The 19,900-nt window shown below is 35.7% G+C and overlaps 1 protein-coding gene and 1 long non-coding RNA gene across 4 annotated transcripts; one reads left to right on the top strand and one right to left on the bottom strand.

The window, feature by feature from the left end:
* Positions 1-371: 371 nt before the first annotated feature.
* Positions 372-997, bottom strand: LOC118477787. Its single transcript, XR_004858609.1, has 2 exons — positions 891-997; positions 372-510 (listed from the first exon to the last, which is right to left on the bottom strand). It is a non-coding gene; the product is annotated as an uncharacterized LOC118477787 (long non-coding RNA).
* LOC101861286 (spastin) lies at positions 517-19,345 on the top strand (the record flags this gene model as incomplete). 3 transcript variants are annotated; one of them, XM_005099643.3, is given in 14 exon segments in its annotated part: positions 517-974; positions 4,576-4,659; positions 6,272-6,355; positions 8,063-8,281; positions 11,395-11,585; positions 12,458-12,584; positions 14,051-14,115; positions 14,966-15,040; positions 15,818-15,889; positions 16,511-16,586; positions 17,110-17,201; positions 17,796-17,875; positions 18,842-18,964; positions 19,234-19,345. In XM_005099643.3, coding segments are annotated over 14 exon segments (1,845 nt in total), but the record flags the coding sequence as incomplete, so codon positions are not given.
* Positions 19,346-19,900: the final 555 nt, after the last annotated feature.

The following is a 19,900-nucleotide window of genomic DNA, read 5'->3' as shown; positions in this document are numbered from 1 at the left end:
GGGAGAGAGAGAGAGAGAGAGAGAGAGAGAGAGAGAGAGAGAGAGAGAGAGAGAGAACAAAAGTTATAGACGAAAGGCGAAGCCGACTTGTAGCTAGATCTAGATAAAAATACACGGCATGGCGTTGTATAGCCTAGGCTACATCAAAGAGTACTATCTTTGGCTACATGCAATGCAATGCAGTTGCACTTGCACGAGTAGCATAGGCTAGCAAAACAATTAAATCGGGCTGCATGTCTAATTGATGGCTTCTTGTAAGGGCTATATAATAGTACTTGTAGTAGGTCTTTTAAACAACGTTGCAACACCCTTCACTTGTCTAGCAACTTCCGAATAATTATGACAATGCGATCATGCTCTCCACCGAGGGATTTTTTAATTTTATTTTTCAGTCCTCAAAGAGTCCCCTCTGTTGTCCAAGACTTTGTTGAACGTGACGGGCTCGGCGACCTTTCGGGAATTCCCAGAGTGAATGCTGGGCCTAGCTTAGGCCTATCGATCTGTCAATGACTAAAGAAGAGATCCCGTCATGCTTTGCCCGCTCGGAATATCATGGCGGATGGGTTTGATTATGAATCGTAAAGGACCAGGAGGGTCTCGCCTTCCAGGCAAACGGAAAGGAGATAAGCCTAATAGAATAGTGAGAAGGAATATTTCCATTCACGGTAGAAATTTCAGAATATTTGCCACACCACTGCTAGTTATTTTCATATTTGTTCGATCTCTAGCGTATCAGTTTTTCTTAGCGATTATTTTGGTAGCCCAGTACAGCAGACGAATCGTCACTGGCTCGCGACATCAACTCCGCGGAATCGAAGCTTGTCCAGCCACCCCCATCACAACCATGTCTAACAATTCAAGAGGCAAAACTACACTTGGACCAGGAGAACCTGCGTTGGCTACTCAGAAAAAACACCACAGAAAGGCATTTGAATATATTTCAAAAGCTCTAAAGATTGATGAAGAGGATGGAGGTGAGTGAGTCAGTCTCAGTCTCAAACTCTTAAAAAAACAAACCTCAACAACTTGGCCAGTTGAGTTTACAGAATCTCTTCAAGTCAACATTAGAATGAATAGTTAGTTAAAATTTAAGTTAAAGTCCAGAGATAGAAATCTTGTAGTTTATCTTATGATCTTGTCACTAAGGTACTTAGAAATTAGATCTAGATCTAGATCTAGATCTATATATATGTAGTAATACATTCTTGAAGTCTAGATTCTAGATTCTAGAGATGTCTTAAATATTAGTTGTATTGTAATTAGATCTAGATCTATATCATTTTGATAAATTGCAAAAAAGGCTAGCTAATAATGAATGTTACCATTTCATCATGAAGCCTACTTGTAGACCCTAATTCAGACTTGGTGGAATCGTGTGTATTTTAATATAGAGTAAACGTACCGGTTCGGGCAGCAGGGTTTTTTTTTCGTTTTCGGGCACTGGAGCTAAAAAAATCGTTAAATTTTGTTTTTAAATCTAACCCCAAAAGAGTCATTTTATTTAATAACAGTGGCGCACAAACCTAAAGCAACCTCCCTTACTTTCGTTGACACTACAGTGACGGTGGCATTTTGCTAAAAATAACCCTTAAGACAGCTTTTTCTTCATCAACTGAGCAAAACAGCGTTCAAAGCTCTTCCCCCGGAAGAGTACATCATTGGTTGTGGATGTTGAGCCTGTGGCCTTTATTCTACGTTTTGTTGAACTCTGAAAGCTAGAGAGTTACTTTAGATACATGAGGCCCTTTCAAGGATGAAAGAGAATTTGCAGTTCAGTCACGCCGTTTTTGCCCAACTGGGGGGTGCCCGGAGTGTTAAATAAAATGCGTAGTTTCTCATCCTTCGGGCACGTAAAATATTTTGCCAATGTTTATATAGATCTATAAAGAATCTGAAAGACTTTGTGCATAATTTAGATAATAGAAGTAGAGTCAGATAGCTGAGTCAGACACCAGTGTAGTAGAGTCAGTACCAGTTTAGTTGAGTGAGCCAGATACCAGTGTAGTAGAGTCAGACCAGTGTAGGAGAGTGGGTCAGATACATTATATATATATATCTAGATTCTACTCATTAAAATAGCTATAAAAATGGTGAAAACCACTTTAGAATACACTATCAATACTTCTATCATTGTGTCCAAGTGTTGATAACAAGCATTAAGAACCGTGTTATTAAGCTTGCAAAGAAACAATGACAATACTGAAAATGACCGAATGTCAAAATACTGCCCGAATCCATGAGAAAACCAAAAAAATGTGACCGAACACGTAAATAAATCTGGTGTCACTTTCGCACCCAGTCAGGGACTCAATTTATATGTGAACAAGCTGAAACAGTACATTCCTGGGGTCATCCAATCACAGGGCTTCCACTAGCAAGTTTCGTTTTACCTCTCGGGCAAGGCAGATAGAAAGCTTTAACTTTAAAGTTGACATACACCTATTTTCTCCTAAATTTTGTCCGAATGGTAATTATATTAAAACTCTATTAGAATTTGACCCTCAGGTCTGTGATAATTAGATCTATTGTTTTTTGTAATTCTCTTCACTTACTGTCATAATTATGATAAATACCTTTTTATAATTTCTTAATAGCTTTCCCTGTGTGTGAATACACACCAAAATTTTATAAAAGCTAAAATCCCTGTGTGACTACAAAAGAAATAGAGATCCATATGAAAAGGGTGGGCCATCATGTTTGTTTCGTTCGATGGCAATTCTTGTAGAAGTGCCCCATCTAGTGCTTGATATGAGCAACACAGTGAGGCATGTAAGGTAGTGATCCAAAACTCGAGTGATCTGAAGACATTTTCGGTGAATTTTTAAAATTTGAAGTGACTATTTCTCCGAACGCTCGGGAAAATAAAGTAGAACTCTGTTTCTCAGAACGGTTTCTGATCTCGATATTTTTTGGTTATTTGCAAGATTTAGGCGTCATGATCCTTTCATTCTAACAACTGCCTTTCTGCAAGGACTGGGAGGAAGCATTTTATATGCTTCGAATTAAATTTCTAGAGCTAGAGATTTTTAAATGTCTGAATATTCAGATATTCAGTTGTGGATGGGGCAACGTTCCCGGACAATACTTCATTTGAAAATACCTTCAAAAGGTACAGCGAGAAAACAAGACTGCTTGACCTTGGCAGTAACCTATTTTGCATTTTTAGTCACCCAGGAAAAACTAAAATCCTTCATATTTTAAAAAATCCACCCCCCCCCTCCCCCGTACACATCTTACACACGCACACATGCACACTCACACACACATACACTCTCTCACACACACGATACACACGAGCCACTCCATTTGCTTATTATCAACAAATCTAGAGGACTGAAACGGTCCGGAGAAATAAAGTTCAAGTTTATTTTCCAGAACGTTCAGAGAAATAGAGGCGGCCTTTTTTAAAAGTTAAATTTAATATAATAGGCCTAGAGTTTATGGTTTTTTACTGACAGAGGGCTAATTCTAAGAGGATTTAGAATTCAATTACAGAAAGAAAACAGCCAGGAAGACCTGAGGGTCAGTGATCTTTCTCTCTGAATCGACCATTGAAGTCATCTGGAATAAAAATTATAAAACCTTTTGATCGATTTCATAACTAGTCCACTGCTATTACTGATTAAGGGTGGAAGGAAAGTTTTAAATCAAGTACTTCAAGTGTCTTGTTTTACCCCTGACTAGATCTAATCTCATAATTAGGCCTACACCCCTGAAAATGAAAGTCATGAAAAGAGAAAAATTATGCAGCTCGCTCTTTAAGTTGGCTTGACATTAATGTTGCAATAAGTTCCTGTCTCTAAAATAACGCTTATTATAAAGGTGCATTTAAAAGACACATATTTCCTCATGATACCACGAGCCTGCCTTTTGGCTGCTGCTAGTAAGGAGATTTGAAGTGCATACTGGTGTAAATGCGATGCATGTCCGTAGATTGTTTGGGGGTTCTTTAGGTTACCAGCTTTTGCTCTTCTTTCTGTCCCACTGTGGTTGTGGCTGTTAGTTGTTCTAATGGTTTAGAATTAAACAAGTGAGGAAAGACTCAATGCCGACAATTATGGACTACTTCTGATCAGAGATTATATTATATTTATTGTGTAATACTGTACAAAACAAATAAAATGTGGCACTGCGCGGTGGAATCAGGCGCTCGTCAATTTTTTGTGCATGTGTGGAGTTATTGGTATCATCTTAAAGCTTGTTCTTTTATCTTGCTTTGATAAAAAAAAAATACCCACCTATCTTGAGCAGATATATTTTTGTGATTGAAAGATGTAAGATCACTTGGTTTCAGCGGTAAAAATAGCCGCCAAAGTTTGGTAACTTCAATAACTAGGAGTCCTTGAATTTATCTGAAAATTACTAATATAATATTTTGAGCTTTTAATCAACTATTTTCAATATATTTCATATGTGTTTTTATTGAACGAAAAACCAAAAATTTTATTAAAATTGCGAAACTGGTGGGAAAAATGCCCGTTTCTCCAACTTTGTTGTTTTGACGAGCGCTTGATTTCACCTTGATATCTCACTATATATTTCATTGTCTCTTATTCTAATAAACGCTTTTTTCAGCTCGAAAAGACATTGCAATGGAGCTCTACAAGAAAGGAATTTCAGAATTGGAGAAAGGAATTGCTGTTGATGTTTGTGGTCAAGGTGTGTTTTGAAACAATTTTCTTTCTTTCCAAGAAGTAATGCTACTTGCTAATTCTCTCCTTCACTCTTACGTGCAAAAGCATAATTCTAATTGATTCATTATGTAACGATTTATACACTTTGAGTTATTGGATTAAATAGGTTGATAATATTTATACATTTAATCAACTGCATACTTTTCACACATGATAATACAAAATATGTGTAAAGGCCTTATTATGTTGGCAGTCATCTGAAAAGCTTGATGCTGAGGTTTGAGGTGTGTGATAATTAAGGTGAATTAAGTAGTCATTTTTTTACAATAAAAATGTTTGCATTCATGTCAGTTTGAATTGCTATGCCACAGGGTTGGGTTGATTTAAATCAGGTTGATTTAAATCAGTTGATTTTAAAAATTTAAATCAACTTGATTTTTTAATAAAAATCAGTGATTTAAATCACTTTTTAAAAAATTTATTTTTATTCAGTTTTTACATATTTCAACATTCAGAATTCCTTTCCTTGGTTTCATAAAACAGATGGTTAAGTAGACTAATATAATCATGCTTAAAAGTCTGCTTTCCCTCCTTTCACTGTAAAATAATACAGTATTCAATTTACTTTTTTTTTCCATTATTAAAATCAGAGCTGGGTTGATTTAAATCAGTTGATTTTTAAAAATTTTAATCAACTTGATTTTTAAAATAAAAATCAGTGATTTAAATCACTTTTTTAAAAATGTATTCAGTTTTTATATTTATTTGTACATTCAGAATTCCTTTCCTTGGTTTTATTAAACAGATATAAGGTTTAGTAGACTAATATAATCATGCTTAAAAGTCTGCTTTCCCCCTGTCACTGTAAAATAATACAGTATTCAATTGACTTTTTTTTCATAATTGAAATCAGGGTTGTGTTGATTTAAATCAGTTGATTTTTTAAAATTTAAATCAACTTGATTTTAAAAATAAAACTTAGTGATTTAAATCACTTTAAAAAAATGTATTCTGTTTTTACATCTTTAAACATTCAGAATTCCTTTCCTTGGTTTTATAAAACAGTATATAAGGTTTAGTAGACTAATTTAATCATGCTTAAAAGTCTGCTTTCCCCCCTGTTACTGTAAAATAATACAGTATTCAATTTACTTTTTTTTTCATTATTGAAATTAACATTTTCTTTTTCTTTTTAGACAAACACAAGCACGCGCGCACACACACACACACACACACACACACACTGTAATAAAATGCAAGTTTATCTATGCATAATTACCCCCCCCCCCCCCCCCTTCCTTTTAGACTGACATTTTCTTCATTTTTTCTCTGTAGCCATAATTCACTGATATATATATAGCAGATTAAGGCATTCTTTTGCGGTTGCTTAAATTAATCATTAGTTAAAATAAAGACAATGCATTTTACACTAAAAGAACATACTTTTAGCAACCAAAAATCCCAAACTGTGTCGACATAAAAAAAAAATCCGATTTAAATAACAAAAATCGATTTAAAAAATTTTTATTTTAAAAATCAAAAAAATCACCAACCCTGCTATGCCATGAAATTAAGTTTTTTTTCAGTTCATGGTTGTAGGAATAAAAATTTTTTTGGTGCTTATTTTTATCTTTAAGGTGAAACATATGACAGAGCAAGGAGATTGAAAGACAAGATGCAGACAAACCTTGTGATGGTTAAAGATAGGCTAGATATTCTTGGTAAGTTATTTTCACATTTTGCCACTCTCACTGTGAATGAATATTGTTCAACGCTAATCCCAGTATTTATAGTTGTGGAAAAACATGTTGCTTTTCCTGTATTTTTGTGCCATAAACACCCATTTTAAACTACGAAGTAGAGAACACAAAACTCTGCAGTTTGTTTTTTCTGTCACCTTGTCATTTCATTAATTTTTATATATCGACATTGATTATACTTTGCTTCAACTGTATCAAGAGAATTTGAGTGCTTCTGAAAGTTGCGCATAAAAAATTATCAGAAGATGTATTGTTTTTGTCCTGTCTTGATTTTTGCCAATGCTCAGGTTTGGAACAGCTATATATATATATATATATATATATATATATATATATATATATATATATATATATATATATATATATATATATATATATATATATATATATATATATATATATATATGCTTCGTCCCTTAAGTTCCATAGGTAGCTATGAGTGGAAACACTGAAGAGATAATATTATATGCCCACTCAGCAAGTTTTCATTCCTTTCTTTTATCACTCACACTCAGAATTTTGTCTCACCTGTTGCATAGCATTGTCTCATTTTTTGCTCATCTGCCTCACCTAGCTTTCCTGCTTGATGTTAGATTGTGTTTTTCGAAAGTATGAGACTGTAGATCTTAAAGTATGTGAATAGAACTTGTTTGATTAAACTGAATTGCAGTGATGGTACACCACGTCTCAAATGGTAATATCAATATCTGCTCATGGTAGTTTAATTTCATATCACCAACCTTTGATATTGATGTTTTTTCCTTCAAAACTGTGCATGTTTCTCTTTAGTTAAGTGAAACATTTTTGTATGGTTTGGAAAAAAATCATTCAGCATGTGATGTTTGATGTTGTAATTATTTCCATGTATCAGTATGATTAATGATGCTGAAAGTTTGAACGGGCTCAGCATCTACAATGTGGAAGGATGGAGAGTAACCTTGAAGGACCTCAATTTTCTATTGTGTCTTGTGTCTCTGTTATATATTTTATTTTTAAAAACATTTCAGTGTTGATGGAAAATTATTTTGCTTTCTGGACGAATTTCTTTTTCTTCTGTGGTTTTATTGATCTTAGGAAATCAGGCGCTCGTCATAACTTGACATAAGGATGAATTGAAGAAACCAATATATTTCTGCCGATTTGGGAATTTTAATGGAATTTTTTTAGCTCAACACCTTTTATGGACATTTTAAAACACTTTTCTGTGTGCATTTTACTGCTAAAAAACTTTGATCAAATGTGAAAAAAATCTAAACCAATAACTCCATATGCCCCAAAATAAACGAGCGCCTGATTCCACTGTGCCATGACACATATTATTTCAGTAGTGGTTTTTCAAACAATGGGGCTCATGCTTATCAGTTTTTCAACAAAACTTTTCTAGAGTAACCATTAAGGAAAGGACACAATACCTTCAGTTTTTCCTTTTTTATCTTTTTTTTCCCCCCCTGGTGATGATTTGGTTGTCTTGTTTCAAGGTGTACACAAAGTACTATGAAGCTTGCCAATGCATACTCAGTGTGAATATGTGATCTTTGTATAAAATTTAATGTCAGTTTGTGAAGATGTCAGTTTGTGAATTTTTTGGTGTTAGATGTTGTCTCTATATCTTGGTTTCTTATCACTTTTTGTTCCTTGCACTGTTTGATCCCTTTCATTTACCCATAGAAAAACAAGCAGAGTCAATGAATTTCGATGAGAAAACACAGGATAAAGCCGCAGCATCAGACACAGAGGCATCTTCTCTAGGGAGATTAAGACTGGAGGATAAGCCCTCTACTTCAAGAACAAAGGATAGTTCGAAGCATTCCTCCCAGTTCAGTAGGCCATCATCAGCCCTCAGTGGTACAAAGGCACCCTCAAGATTTGTCAGTCATAATCAGACAGGTATGATGTGGGTGCAGCAGTACTATACTTAACCTGCAACTAACTCTCCAAATGCAGATTTTACTACACGAATAAAATCTTATTGCTCACCATTACTCTGAAATGTTTAATTTTAATGACTGACTTTAATGGCATCTGTCCAGAAGAAAATATCTTTCTCTTGAGAGTTGAAAGGTTAGACTAATTTTCAAATTAGTGCTCTCAATTTTATTTAGTTCTTTTCCTTCCAAGAATGGTTTGTATTGGTTTAAAATGGAAACATACATATATTAAAATATTTTCATAATGATTTAGTAGACCGATTAAAGCGTGGTATTGGAGGAGCATCCCTAACTCTTGTTCTTAAAGTAAGTTGTATTAAGTGTTATTCTGTACAGATTTATGTCTACTTGTTGTATTTTCCTGTGGTATGAAGTGTCTTATTTTTTCGACATTTTTATTAAATGTTGTTTTCAATAGCTTGATTTATAGAGGCTTGAACTTGGTTAGCCAATATTAACAATACTCTTAAAAAAAGATTTAATAATGTCATTAAAAAGGATTAATTGTAGGAATTTTACTGGAGAATCCAATTGTGCATGTTTTTAGAAATATTTAAAAGATACTGTTTCTCTTCTTTATATTTTTTGTCTGTCCTTCTTTATTAAATGTAGAATTATTGTAATATTATTTATTTCTATGATTATTAATGGTAAGAGACTTTTCTCAGGGTGCCAAATGAATGAAGATAAATAACTGTGTCAGAACAAGATCATCTAAATAGTTTTGAAAGTTACATTTTTTGACAAAGCTCAGATAAATATTGTAAAAAGTAGATTTTTTACACTTCCATTTCTGATCAATAAAGTGATTCGTTCTGCTTGCTTCTCTTATTAATATCGTAAATACCCTTAAGGAAAAGTTGCTCAGTTCTGTATTGACTTTTGCTCTCTGACTTTTTCATCCTATTGCGATATAGATTTCTAAATATTTTTTTCCCCTGTGGGCTTAAGACTATTCGGTATGTAGCTCGCAGGATTACGGGATTAACATATTTCTTTTTTATCAACCTTATTGATTTCTTTGACATCTTTGCTAACAGTTGTAGGTGGTGGATGTCTTGATAGATTCTTGGATTTGTCTTGTATCTCTAGTAGTTAAATTTTTGGTCTGCTTTGTTGATGTTTTTCATTTGGTATGGAATGTGTTGCTCAATGTGTCTTTGGTGGACATTCTCCTGTAGTCTGCTTCTACTTCTTTACAACATTGTTTTTTTTTCCCAGTTTGAAGCATGGCAAAAGGGTTTGCCACTGTACTGACTCAAAGTAAATTAGAATAGATTTCAGCTCTCTAAGGGCAAACGTTTTGTTCAGGCCCATTTGTCTTTTTCTGTGCTCCTTGTGTCCTCATTTTCTTCCTGGTGATGAGTATGAGTCTACCATTGTGTAGGTTCACTGCAAACTGCAGCTCATCTTGACTTTGTACTTCTTGTTTCTTGAGTTTTTGTCCTTATTGAAAGTGGTTTAAGCATGTATTTGTGTGTGTAGGGATGTATCAATGGGTTGTTTTTTTAGGTGAGGGAAGGATTTAGAGGTTGAGTAGACAGATCTGTTAACTAGACTGAAAGAGAACCCTGCACTGTTGAAATAGCTGTCTGAATGATTTCTTGTTTCTGTTTCTTGTGTCCAGCTGCCACCACTGTCATTATAAAATACAAAAATCAAAGTCCCTTTAATCATCTGTTAGATATATATTATCGTCCATCATCATTGCCTTTCTCACCTTGCATCAGGGAATGGGCCATGAACAAACACTTTCTACCTTTGCCTATCCTGGGTTAGCCTCTTGATATTATTCCATGTCTTGCCACTTTTCTGTATATCATTCTCTCTGACTCTTCTCCAGGTTCCAGGTGGCCATTCCCTTGATCTCTTACCCTGTAGATTCCAATGCAACAATCTCTTTGTTATGCAGTAGAACTGAATGCTTTGCCTCTGTTCAGCTTGTTAATGGCTTCCAGAATCTCTTTATTGAAGGAACATCACAGCAAATTGATAAATCATTTCTTGCAGGCAGGATGTTTAGCAGATTACTTGGCGGTGGTCTGTTCAAGAGGCTGTTGAAATGTTCTTCCCCTTGTTTCGATTTTCTGCCTTCCAGAAAATGGTTTTCCTGTCTTGGCCCTTCAGTGGTGTTTCTGGTTTCCCATATTTTCCAGGAAGAGTCTTTGCGGTTTGGTAAAGGATTTTCATGTGCCTCCCTGCCTGTGCTTGCTCTGCCCTCTCTGCAAATCTGTTCATGGATTCTACCTTGTATTTTTTTAGTGATCTTTTGACATTTATAGCTGTTGTTCTGTACAATTTTAGGGCATCTGCTCGTGATTCCCATTTCGATTTGCATTCACCTCTGCCCTCATTTGTCTTCTGTTCCCACTCACATCCAGGGAAAGTTGGCTAATCCATTCCTTATGCTCCCATTTCTTCTCACCAAGTACCTACGGGCACGTTGAAGTAAGGACTTCTTTGACCTTTGTCTAGTGCATCTCCACCTCCATGTCCTCTCCACTGAGATAGGCCAAAAGTTGAAATCTGTTAAACTACTTCTCTTTTTTGAATCCGTTTAAGACGTTTACTTGGAACTTTGTCCTTTTGGTACCAGCACTAGTTTTGTGCTTTTTGATACACTAATTTAGTTCTGCTAGCCGCAGATGATGATCCAATCCAGTGTCTGCCCCTCTCTGTACTGCAATATCTTCCACTGAACATCAAACCTTAGCTAAGATTTATCTCGCAACTGTTGATTCTTGAGTTTCTGTATGTTGCATGTTGTTATAAAAAAGGTTAGGTTCATACCGAAGCACAGATGCAATTATTAAAAAATAATGCTCCTTACCTCGAATATAAACTAATAAACCATTCTTTTTTAGTTGTCAGAGTTTCTCTATTTTGAGCCTGCTTCTTTTTTCATGTGTGTCTCAAGATGACCCGGCTTTGTCAAAACAAAAAATAATAAATAATAGTAAAATGAAATTGCTTATTTAAAAGTTCTCATAGTCTTTCACAAACAGTTGTGCTCTGGTTGCTACTTTTTATAATCTGTACTTGTCAAACTCAAATTAAATTTTGTGTTTACAGTCGCATCCAAACCGCTAAGACACAAAGGAATTCCAATGACTGTGAACCGAGGTGGTGGTGGTACCAATGCCACATCACGGTTTGGAAGCAGCGGTAAAGAAAGAAAGTCCTCTACATCGTCTTCCCCCGGGTCTTCCCCTATTCCTGGTAGAAGAAGGCCAACACACTCACGACAGGCTTCACAACCAGATGTAAGTCACTTTTTGTGATAGGTTGAAAGGTTCATTTTTTTTTTAAAGACTTGTTTGTTTTGATATGTTTTATCTGTTTTGATCTGGATCGATAACAACAATCTGTTTTGATATGTTTTATCTTGGGTATCAAAAGCAATCAACTTAACGAACAAACCTGTTGATTTTATATTTTCAAGAAAAATGGCATTTCAACTTATTATATTTTGTATTAAAGATCCTCTTGCATAGCTGTCAGCATATTGGAAAGTCAGTCTTATCGTTGTAATTGTCTAAATTTCCAACACACCTGCTTGGGTGATTGGAGGGCGCCACTGATAAGGGCCTACTTTTACTCTCTGTTGTTTTTGTCTATCTGTCTTACTTTTTCTTAACACCGAATGACCATTATTTTGTCGATGTGCTTTTGTTTACTCAAACAAACAAACAACACACCTGTCATATTGTCTCTGGAGAATTGCTCACATGTCAGGAAAGAAGCTAATATTCTCATGAACGGTGATCAGCTAAGTACTTTTTTCTGCCATGTGTCACTTAAAATCAGAGACTACAAAACTCTGAGAAGAGTTATTATTATGTTTTGAGTAGTTGTAAAAGCCTGATGTTTAAATCTTCAGATATACATTAGTAGTAGCTGATTTGTTGTTTCAAAATTCTAAAGTATGAACTTAATCAGAATGTGATTTTAATAATGTTTAAGTATTTTTTGTTGTTGTATTGGTGGTAATTGCAATGTTCTGCGATGTTCAGGCAAAATAAGGTATTGTGTAGAATTGCTATGAAGTTCAAGTGAAATAATTTGTATTTTTGTTTCACTGCTTTCTTGCTGGATTCAGATCTTTGTCATTTTATTTTCTTTGATTTTGATACAGATACGCAGTTGTACAGGCCAGCGAGATATATCGAACGTCAAATTGAAAAATGTCGACAAGAAACTGGCAGATACCATCCTGAGTGAAATTGTGGACCAGGGACCTTCTGTAACGTTTTCTGACATTGGTGAGTTTTTGTTTCAGGACTAACGGGGCTGAGTGTGGGGTTGAGAAAATTGTCTCATTGAAGATACATTAGATGTGATCTATTCAAAATACATGTGGTGAAAGATTCTTTCTTCCTGAGCACCACGGAATAGCTACCCTCACACAATAAATCCTCCCAGGCTCTGCCTCGCTGACTCCACGGAGTAGCTATAGAAATTTAATAACAGATAGCATTTGTATAGCGCAAATCCCTGCTCAATAGCAAGCTCTATGCACTTCACAATTTATACTATTACCCCAGCAGACCTGAGAGCATTCTGAAACAATCTCAATTTCCTAGGAAGCACACAATGCTAGCGGCCATTTAAACGCGCTAAAACACTAACATACTGACAAGGTCTTTTGCTGTCTGGCCGGGTACCCGTTCCCACCTTGGTGAAGTGAGGAAAATTCGTGTAAAGTGCCATTCCCAAGGACACAACGTCGGGCCCATGGCTCGAACCCCTGAACCCGCAACCTCACAATTACGAGTCCAGTAGCCTAACCGCTATCCCACCGACGCCACATTTACCATGGAATAGCTACTCTTTGTAGAATTGGTACACTTATTCAAATTTCAGAATCTGAGTACTTGCAAATGGATCGAATTAATTATGTTTTTGAAAGGAATGTAATTTAGTTCTAGAAACTGATTTTTTTTGTTTTTGCAGCTCTGTTTTATCAAGTTGTTTTTTTGTGAAATGCAAATTTTTTTTTTGAAATTTCATTGAAAGATACACCTTTTCATCATGTCTGGTATCAAAATGAAGAGAAACACAATTTTGCCTACAGAAACTGAGAAAACTAGGTCAGTCCAGCATTTTGAAACAATGTACCATGTGCAAATGTACGCTGTACTTCATTGTTAGTTTGTACTGTAAGGTAGGTTGGCGCATACATTGGCGTTTAGCAACACTAGCAGTTCGGGTTGAGCAGGCCAAAGCCTTATTTTAAAGACTGTGAAATGTGCACCCCAGCCTACTTTCATGGATCTGTAAAGTTTGAAAGGCTGTAGTGGGGTAAGAAATAAATTAGGTGTTTTCTTAGCACATCAGAAATTTTCAAGAACACAGGTTTGCTTCTCTGTTTATAAGACAGTTTCAAAATTGTACTTTTTCTCGTCGGCCACAATAACATAATTTTATAATGTTCTCAACTGTACACAATCTTACCCTATTATCTGATTTGATGATTTTTGTTATAACAATTCTAAGAATGAGAAATTTGCAATCGGAATAATTTGTTTCAAGCTTTATTTTTAAAAAGTAACTTTTTTTGATTACCTTCATGAGAAAAAGTGTTCAGTTTGTCCAATTGTTCAATAGCGTGGTAGATATATATTTTGTAAAAATGATTTTTTTCTTTCTTACCAATGGAAAAGACAATGCGATTGCAGATTTTTATATACATATTTTTTCATGCCCTAATTTGTTGTGTACTCCACAGCCGGACAAGATACAGCGAAACAGGCTTTGCAGGAAATTGTGATACTTCCAGCATTTAGACCAGAGGTACCTGGATAAGCAGATTTCCCTTTTGTTGATCACTTTTCTTTATTTCAAATTACGTACATGCATACCTAATTGTCTTCTTCTCTTACCCAGTGTATGTTTAAGTAGCACTGTGTAAAGACAGTGGGACAAGGGTAGTCAGAGAAAGCTGTTAGTAATAATGTAGAGCTTTTGCAAGCTTTGGTGGGGCGTGTTAGCTTAATGGACCTTTCAGCACAAGAATATTTAGGAGATGACATTTATGTTTGTCCACTTTCGATAGGAATAAGCCAATATTCAGAGAACTTTGAAAAACCTGTTGAACTGAATTCCTTTGAATTCTGGGGGGTGGGGTGTTAGAACTGTGAATTGTGGATCATGAGGCAATTCTACGTTGCAGCCAAAAGTAAATTTCATCATACTGTTGTTCACAAAATTGAAATGCAAGGAAAGTGTAAAAAAAAAAGTGAGGCCATGTAATGAGATTTAGATCTTTAAAACACATTCAGTAAAGTGAAAGTGGGTGGTTGGCGGGTGCTCTGGTGTGGCTTGCTTCTTCTTTCCTATCAATCATCTATCGTCCTTATCTCCCCTTATTCTTTTTTATGTTTGTCACTCTGTTGTAACAGCTCTAATCTCCTGGTGCTCATATGACCTTTGCAGTTGCGAGCACCGTAAAACCTCTACTAAACTAACTAACTAGTAAAGTGAAATGGTGCTGCAATTGTCTGTGATGTCAGTGTTCTTGGAGGGATGGTGTTTAGTTGTTCTCAAATTAGTACTAGCGGTACCATATTTCTCTGTGGAAACTTGTGTTAAGTTCTGTTTTCTATCTTTGTATGATTCATGTTTTGTTTTTTGTTTTTTAAAGTTGTTTACTGGTCTCCGGGCACCTGCAAGAGGGCTGTTGCTGTTTGGGCCACCCGGAAATGGCAAGACATTATTGGTATGTTTTTTGTATATATGTATATGATTAGTTTGTGTTGGTTTACAATGGTAATGCACGTTCTATTCATAAATGAAAATGTTTGATGTCTCAGAGTTTTTTAAAATTTTTTGTTGGATAGTTTGTTGTGTTTGTGAATTGTTAATGATTTCTGGACTAACTGCCCACAGGTGCTAAGATGTTTAATCTGTGATAGCTTCATATGAGAATCACAAAGCATGCCTAGTTTATCCTTATTTTGTTTAGATTTTTTTAAAATTTGTTATTGTCTATTATCAAATGATGGTGCATTTGATAAAAATGTATTGATATGTTTGATATATGACAATCCTATTGTGAATGAAGATTTATTAACAGGCTTTTTCAAAAACAGTTCTAAAATATAATTATTGAAGGTAAAAGCTGCAGGTAGCACAACTGTCGACGATGAAACTGACCATTGCCATCGGTCTCTGATGAAAGTTTGTCATTTTATAAACTGTTGAAAAAAAAATTAGATAATTTAAATTGAATTTGTAGTTTAGGTTCAGATCACAAGCTATATATGAAAGGAAAGCATGGACTGGAATTGTTGTTTTCTGTCTTGTCTCTTATTTTCGTTTTGTTTGTCTTTTTTATTTGCATTCTGTAACCTCTATGTAAGGTTTTACAGAAACCACTTCATACAGACTTACCCCTAATTTATTTGGTTAAGTAGTCAACATCGTTTTTATTTCCAAAGAAATCTTGGGTTACTAAAGTTTTCAGTTTTATACTCATTGGTGAACTTTTTCACAGGCTAAAGCTGTTGCCAATGAGTCAAAGTCGGTCTTCTTCAACATTAGTGCATCAAGCCTGACATCAAAATGGGTAAGATCCAGAACAAAAAGACTTGTGTAATGAAAGGACCAGTATTCTTTTTTTGCTTTATCTAACATAAAATCCTAACATGTGGAATCACTTTTCAAAAGTCATTTTTACATTTTTGTGTTTCTTACTTCTAGTTATGGATTAAATTTTCATTAGTCTAGCTGTAATCTGTCATTTTGTGAAGCTTCTGTCACTCTAAAGCCAAATGTTAGTTTGAGGTTGGCCCACATTGGTTGTTAATAGAGGCTGCTACTTCCATTACTTAGATGCAGTAATTCCTTGCTTTTTAAAATAAAATTGTACACATAGGATATGATTCAGAGAGTAGGCTAATTCATTTAATTTATATCATCTCATTTCTGGTTTGTTACTGTGATTTGTCTCTCTTGGCCATGTTATTTTTCTAGCATCACACCAAGTGGTATGCTTGTGGTTGGATAGTGCCACTGGAAGGTCCTTCTTCTTTTCTCTCCCTCTATTTTTCGATCTGTCTTTGTTGGGTTTTTTGTCTGACACTAAATGTCTGAATTGTGTCATTGTGTTTCTCTTTACTCCAACAGCAACCAACTCATTCTTAGTTCATTCCTCTCGTTGATTGACATTTCCTGCCGTTGTTCACAGGTCGGTGAGGGAGAAAAACTTGTGAGGACATTGTTTACAGCAGCGAGACAACTGCAGCCTTCCATTATATTTATTGGTGTGTATCCACACTCTTGTAGTTTGAGCTAGCCTTCTTTGCTTGATCAGGGGGATTGGGGAGGTGGGAGGGGAGGAGGAGGAGGAGAAAGAGGAACCAGTTCTTTCTTCCCAGCAATATGGTGATTGTAGGGAAAACTTTTGCATCTTTGTATGAATAGCCACAGTAGGGAAAAATTCACATGAGTGTAAGTAAAAAATTCCATAGGTGAGGACAAAGTAAGGACAGTTGAAAAGATAACTGTTGGTTAGCTCCTGAAGATAGAAACTGCAGATAGAAAACCTTTCAAATACAGATTCAGTTTTCTTTGCGTTTTGATTTTTTGATAGTATTACCCAGCAAAAAAACATTGTGTGCTACAGTGATTTTGATACGTAATTATTCTTGACACTTTGCCCTTTCCTGTAATTGGCTTAATGCATTTTGAATCCCATAAATGCATCCTGTGGTTGATCCCAAATTTCATGCAGTGTTTGCTCGTCCTAACTGATGGGGCTTTTTTCCCTTTGTTTTTTTTTTCCAGATGAAATAGACTCCTTGTTGTGTGAACGAAGAGAAGGAGAAAATGATGCAAGTAGGAGACTTAAAACAGAGTTCCTTGTACAGTTTGATGGGGTAAGGACTACTACCATAATATTACATTTTCAAATAATTCTGTGGAAGATTTTTGGGTGCTGTGATGTGATCTTCTTCTTGGTTCCGAGTTACTTTTGTAGGTATTTGTTTCTGATGAAATAAATGGTTTTTATCATGCTGAGTTCCTAAAAGCAATTTCATATAAGTGACTTATCAATAACTTTCTAATAAGACGCTCTACTTATGTTACATGCTAGAATATTTTATAGTGTCCATGTCTCGCTTTATCCTTGTATTCCTCTTTTTCACTTCCACTTTTGTGTTTCGCTTTGTGTTCCTATGAGCATTAGCATATTTATGTTGGTGTTTGTGCACCTTGATCCTTTTGTTGCGTCTTTTAATTTTCTCAGAAATCTTAATTTGTTGATAAAAGTTCAGAGCATGGAGAAAGGCACTAATGTAGATAATAATAAATTGTCATCTCGTTTGATGAATGCATCACCAGCATTTGGTATAAGAGGAGCATTAGGTCTGTGGAATTGGGCAATATTCAGATGTGTTTCCTCTTCCAGTTTTTATTTTATTTTCAAAATTGTAAATTTGGGAAAAATGTGTGTTACTGTTCAAAACCAGGTGGCAAGCAGTGCTGAGGACAAAATACTTGTGATGGGTGCCACAAACAGGCCTCAGGAACTTGATGATGCTGTGCTTAGGTATGCTTTTTACCACGGTTTTTTTTTTTTGGTCTTAACTCTTTAAGCCCTGAGTTTTTTCTACCGTTTCCCGGAGTTTTTATTCTACAGTCACCTAAACTTATTGCACCATGTCTCATTATAACCCCAAAAGTTTGCCTCCAACTTCTAAATAGCGGAAACAAAGGCTTAGTCATTAATAAGAAAGATTAGTTCGGGAATAGTTCAGAAAAACAAGGAAAAACTAGCACAAAATAAAACGAAAGAGTTGTCACTAGTACTGGATGCTCCCAGCGTCCGATGGGGTTAAAAAAGTTAATGTTTCTAAAGATTGAAGTGGAAAGTGAAATAATTTTGGCTGTTCTTGACAATGCAGTTTTGTACTCTGTTTGGAGAAGAGAAAAAGAGATGATGATAGGGGACCGACATCTGTTGCTGTGATTGTAACAGTAAAAACAGTACATAGTGAATGAGCCCTAGATCTTTCATCCACAGGCTAGTGATATTGCTACTGAAATGAGGAAAAATTCATACTACCTGCAAAATTTCCAGTGTTTTATTCTGCTTTCCTACTCAAAATACAGGCTACCATACTGTTTGTTCAAAGTGTTTTACTCTCTATAAATGAAATGGAGGAGCATAAATCTAGGAAATCTTTGAATTAATAAACAAGACATTTTAATGTGATCAGGAACACTTCCAGGGCCCTGCTATTTAGTGTCTGTTAATTTCAGAGGGCGTATAATTGCTAATTTTCATGCGCTGTATTACTGGGTGTCAAAACTTGTAAAGCACAAACGATTTCTCAGATAAAAGAATGTCGTTGCAAAATTTTGAAGTAGCAGTACTTGGTTGTGGCTTTTGGTTAAGAAATGAATAGAAGATTTTTCTCTCTTTAGTCCCATGTTGTTGAACCAGTCATGGTCCATATACCTTTACTTTTGGTTTTTTTCTTTTCACTAGCTTGTGTTCTCATTTGTTCCTCAGACGGTTTCCCAAGCGTGTGTATGTGATGATGCCAGACTGCCCCACCAGGAGGGCAATGCTTTCTCATCTGCTTTCCAAACATGGGAATCCCCTGTCTCAAAAGGAACTTGATGGCCTTGCCAAGTGAGTCATAATTTGTTTTCTTTCTAGTCTAGTAAGTTGAGTCTATAGATTAATAACATAGTGAGTGCGGATTTTACGACTTCAGAAGTGTGTTCTGACTTTTTTCTTGGATTTACTTATAGTCGGATCTCTATCTTGAGTCAGACTCTCCTCTTTGTGTTTTGTCTATATTATTATGAACTTGTTCAAGATGACCACTTTTTTTCTTGACAATGGGTGGTCACCGAAGACATTTTTGACTGTATTCGTGCTTCTGTTTCTTTTGGCAGACACACCGAGGGTTATTCTGGCAGTGACTTAAATGCCTTGGCTAAAGATGCTGCTTTGGGACCTATACGAGAGCTGAGTGTCACTGAAGTGAAGGAGATGGATGCAAACAGGGTGAGTTTAATGTTCATAATAGTCAGTCAGAATTTATGCTAAGACAGTTAATACTTTGGTGACCAGTGAGGAGTATACCCGTCTCCTACCACCACCCTATGCAGAACCAGCAATGAAGATAATATCTGCTATGAAGTATGTTTCTTAAATACTCGTCCCAAATGTCTGAAGATTTCGACCTTCGAAGTACTTAGATAAAATCGGAGCACTTTGATTTTTTTTTGTCCGTCCCCGTAACCCGATACTCTGTGACCCCGGTCACCGGGTCAGCGCCGCCGGTTCACTGCCGATGCCGAGTTACGATTGTTTTCTTATCACACGATGTTTTTTAAGCATATAAACTGAGGCAGTAAACAAAAACTATTCTAGTGATCTCAAAGAAAATCACACACACTGAGCGATCAATATAGTGTGGGCACGTAGAAGCGATCGTGAAACTGTACTGGGTACTGTTGCAGACATACGGATGCCATAAAACTGTATAGTAATTATGCAAAGTTGTAAAGGGGTCTGATGTTTTAAGTAAAAATTGAACATGATCTTTGCTTTTGATTT

The sequence above is a fragment of the Aplysia californica genome, unplaced genomic scaffold (assembly GCF_000002075.1).
Source record: "Aplysia californica isolate F4 #8 unplaced genomic scaffold, AplCal3.0 scaffold00220, whole genome shotgun sequence".
Lineage (NCBI taxonomy): Eukaryota > Metazoa > Mollusca > Gastropoda > Aplysiida > Aplysiidae > Aplysia > Aplysia californica.
Note: the sequence above shows the minus strand (reverse complement) of the source record. Positions and strands in the feature narration are given on the sequence as shown.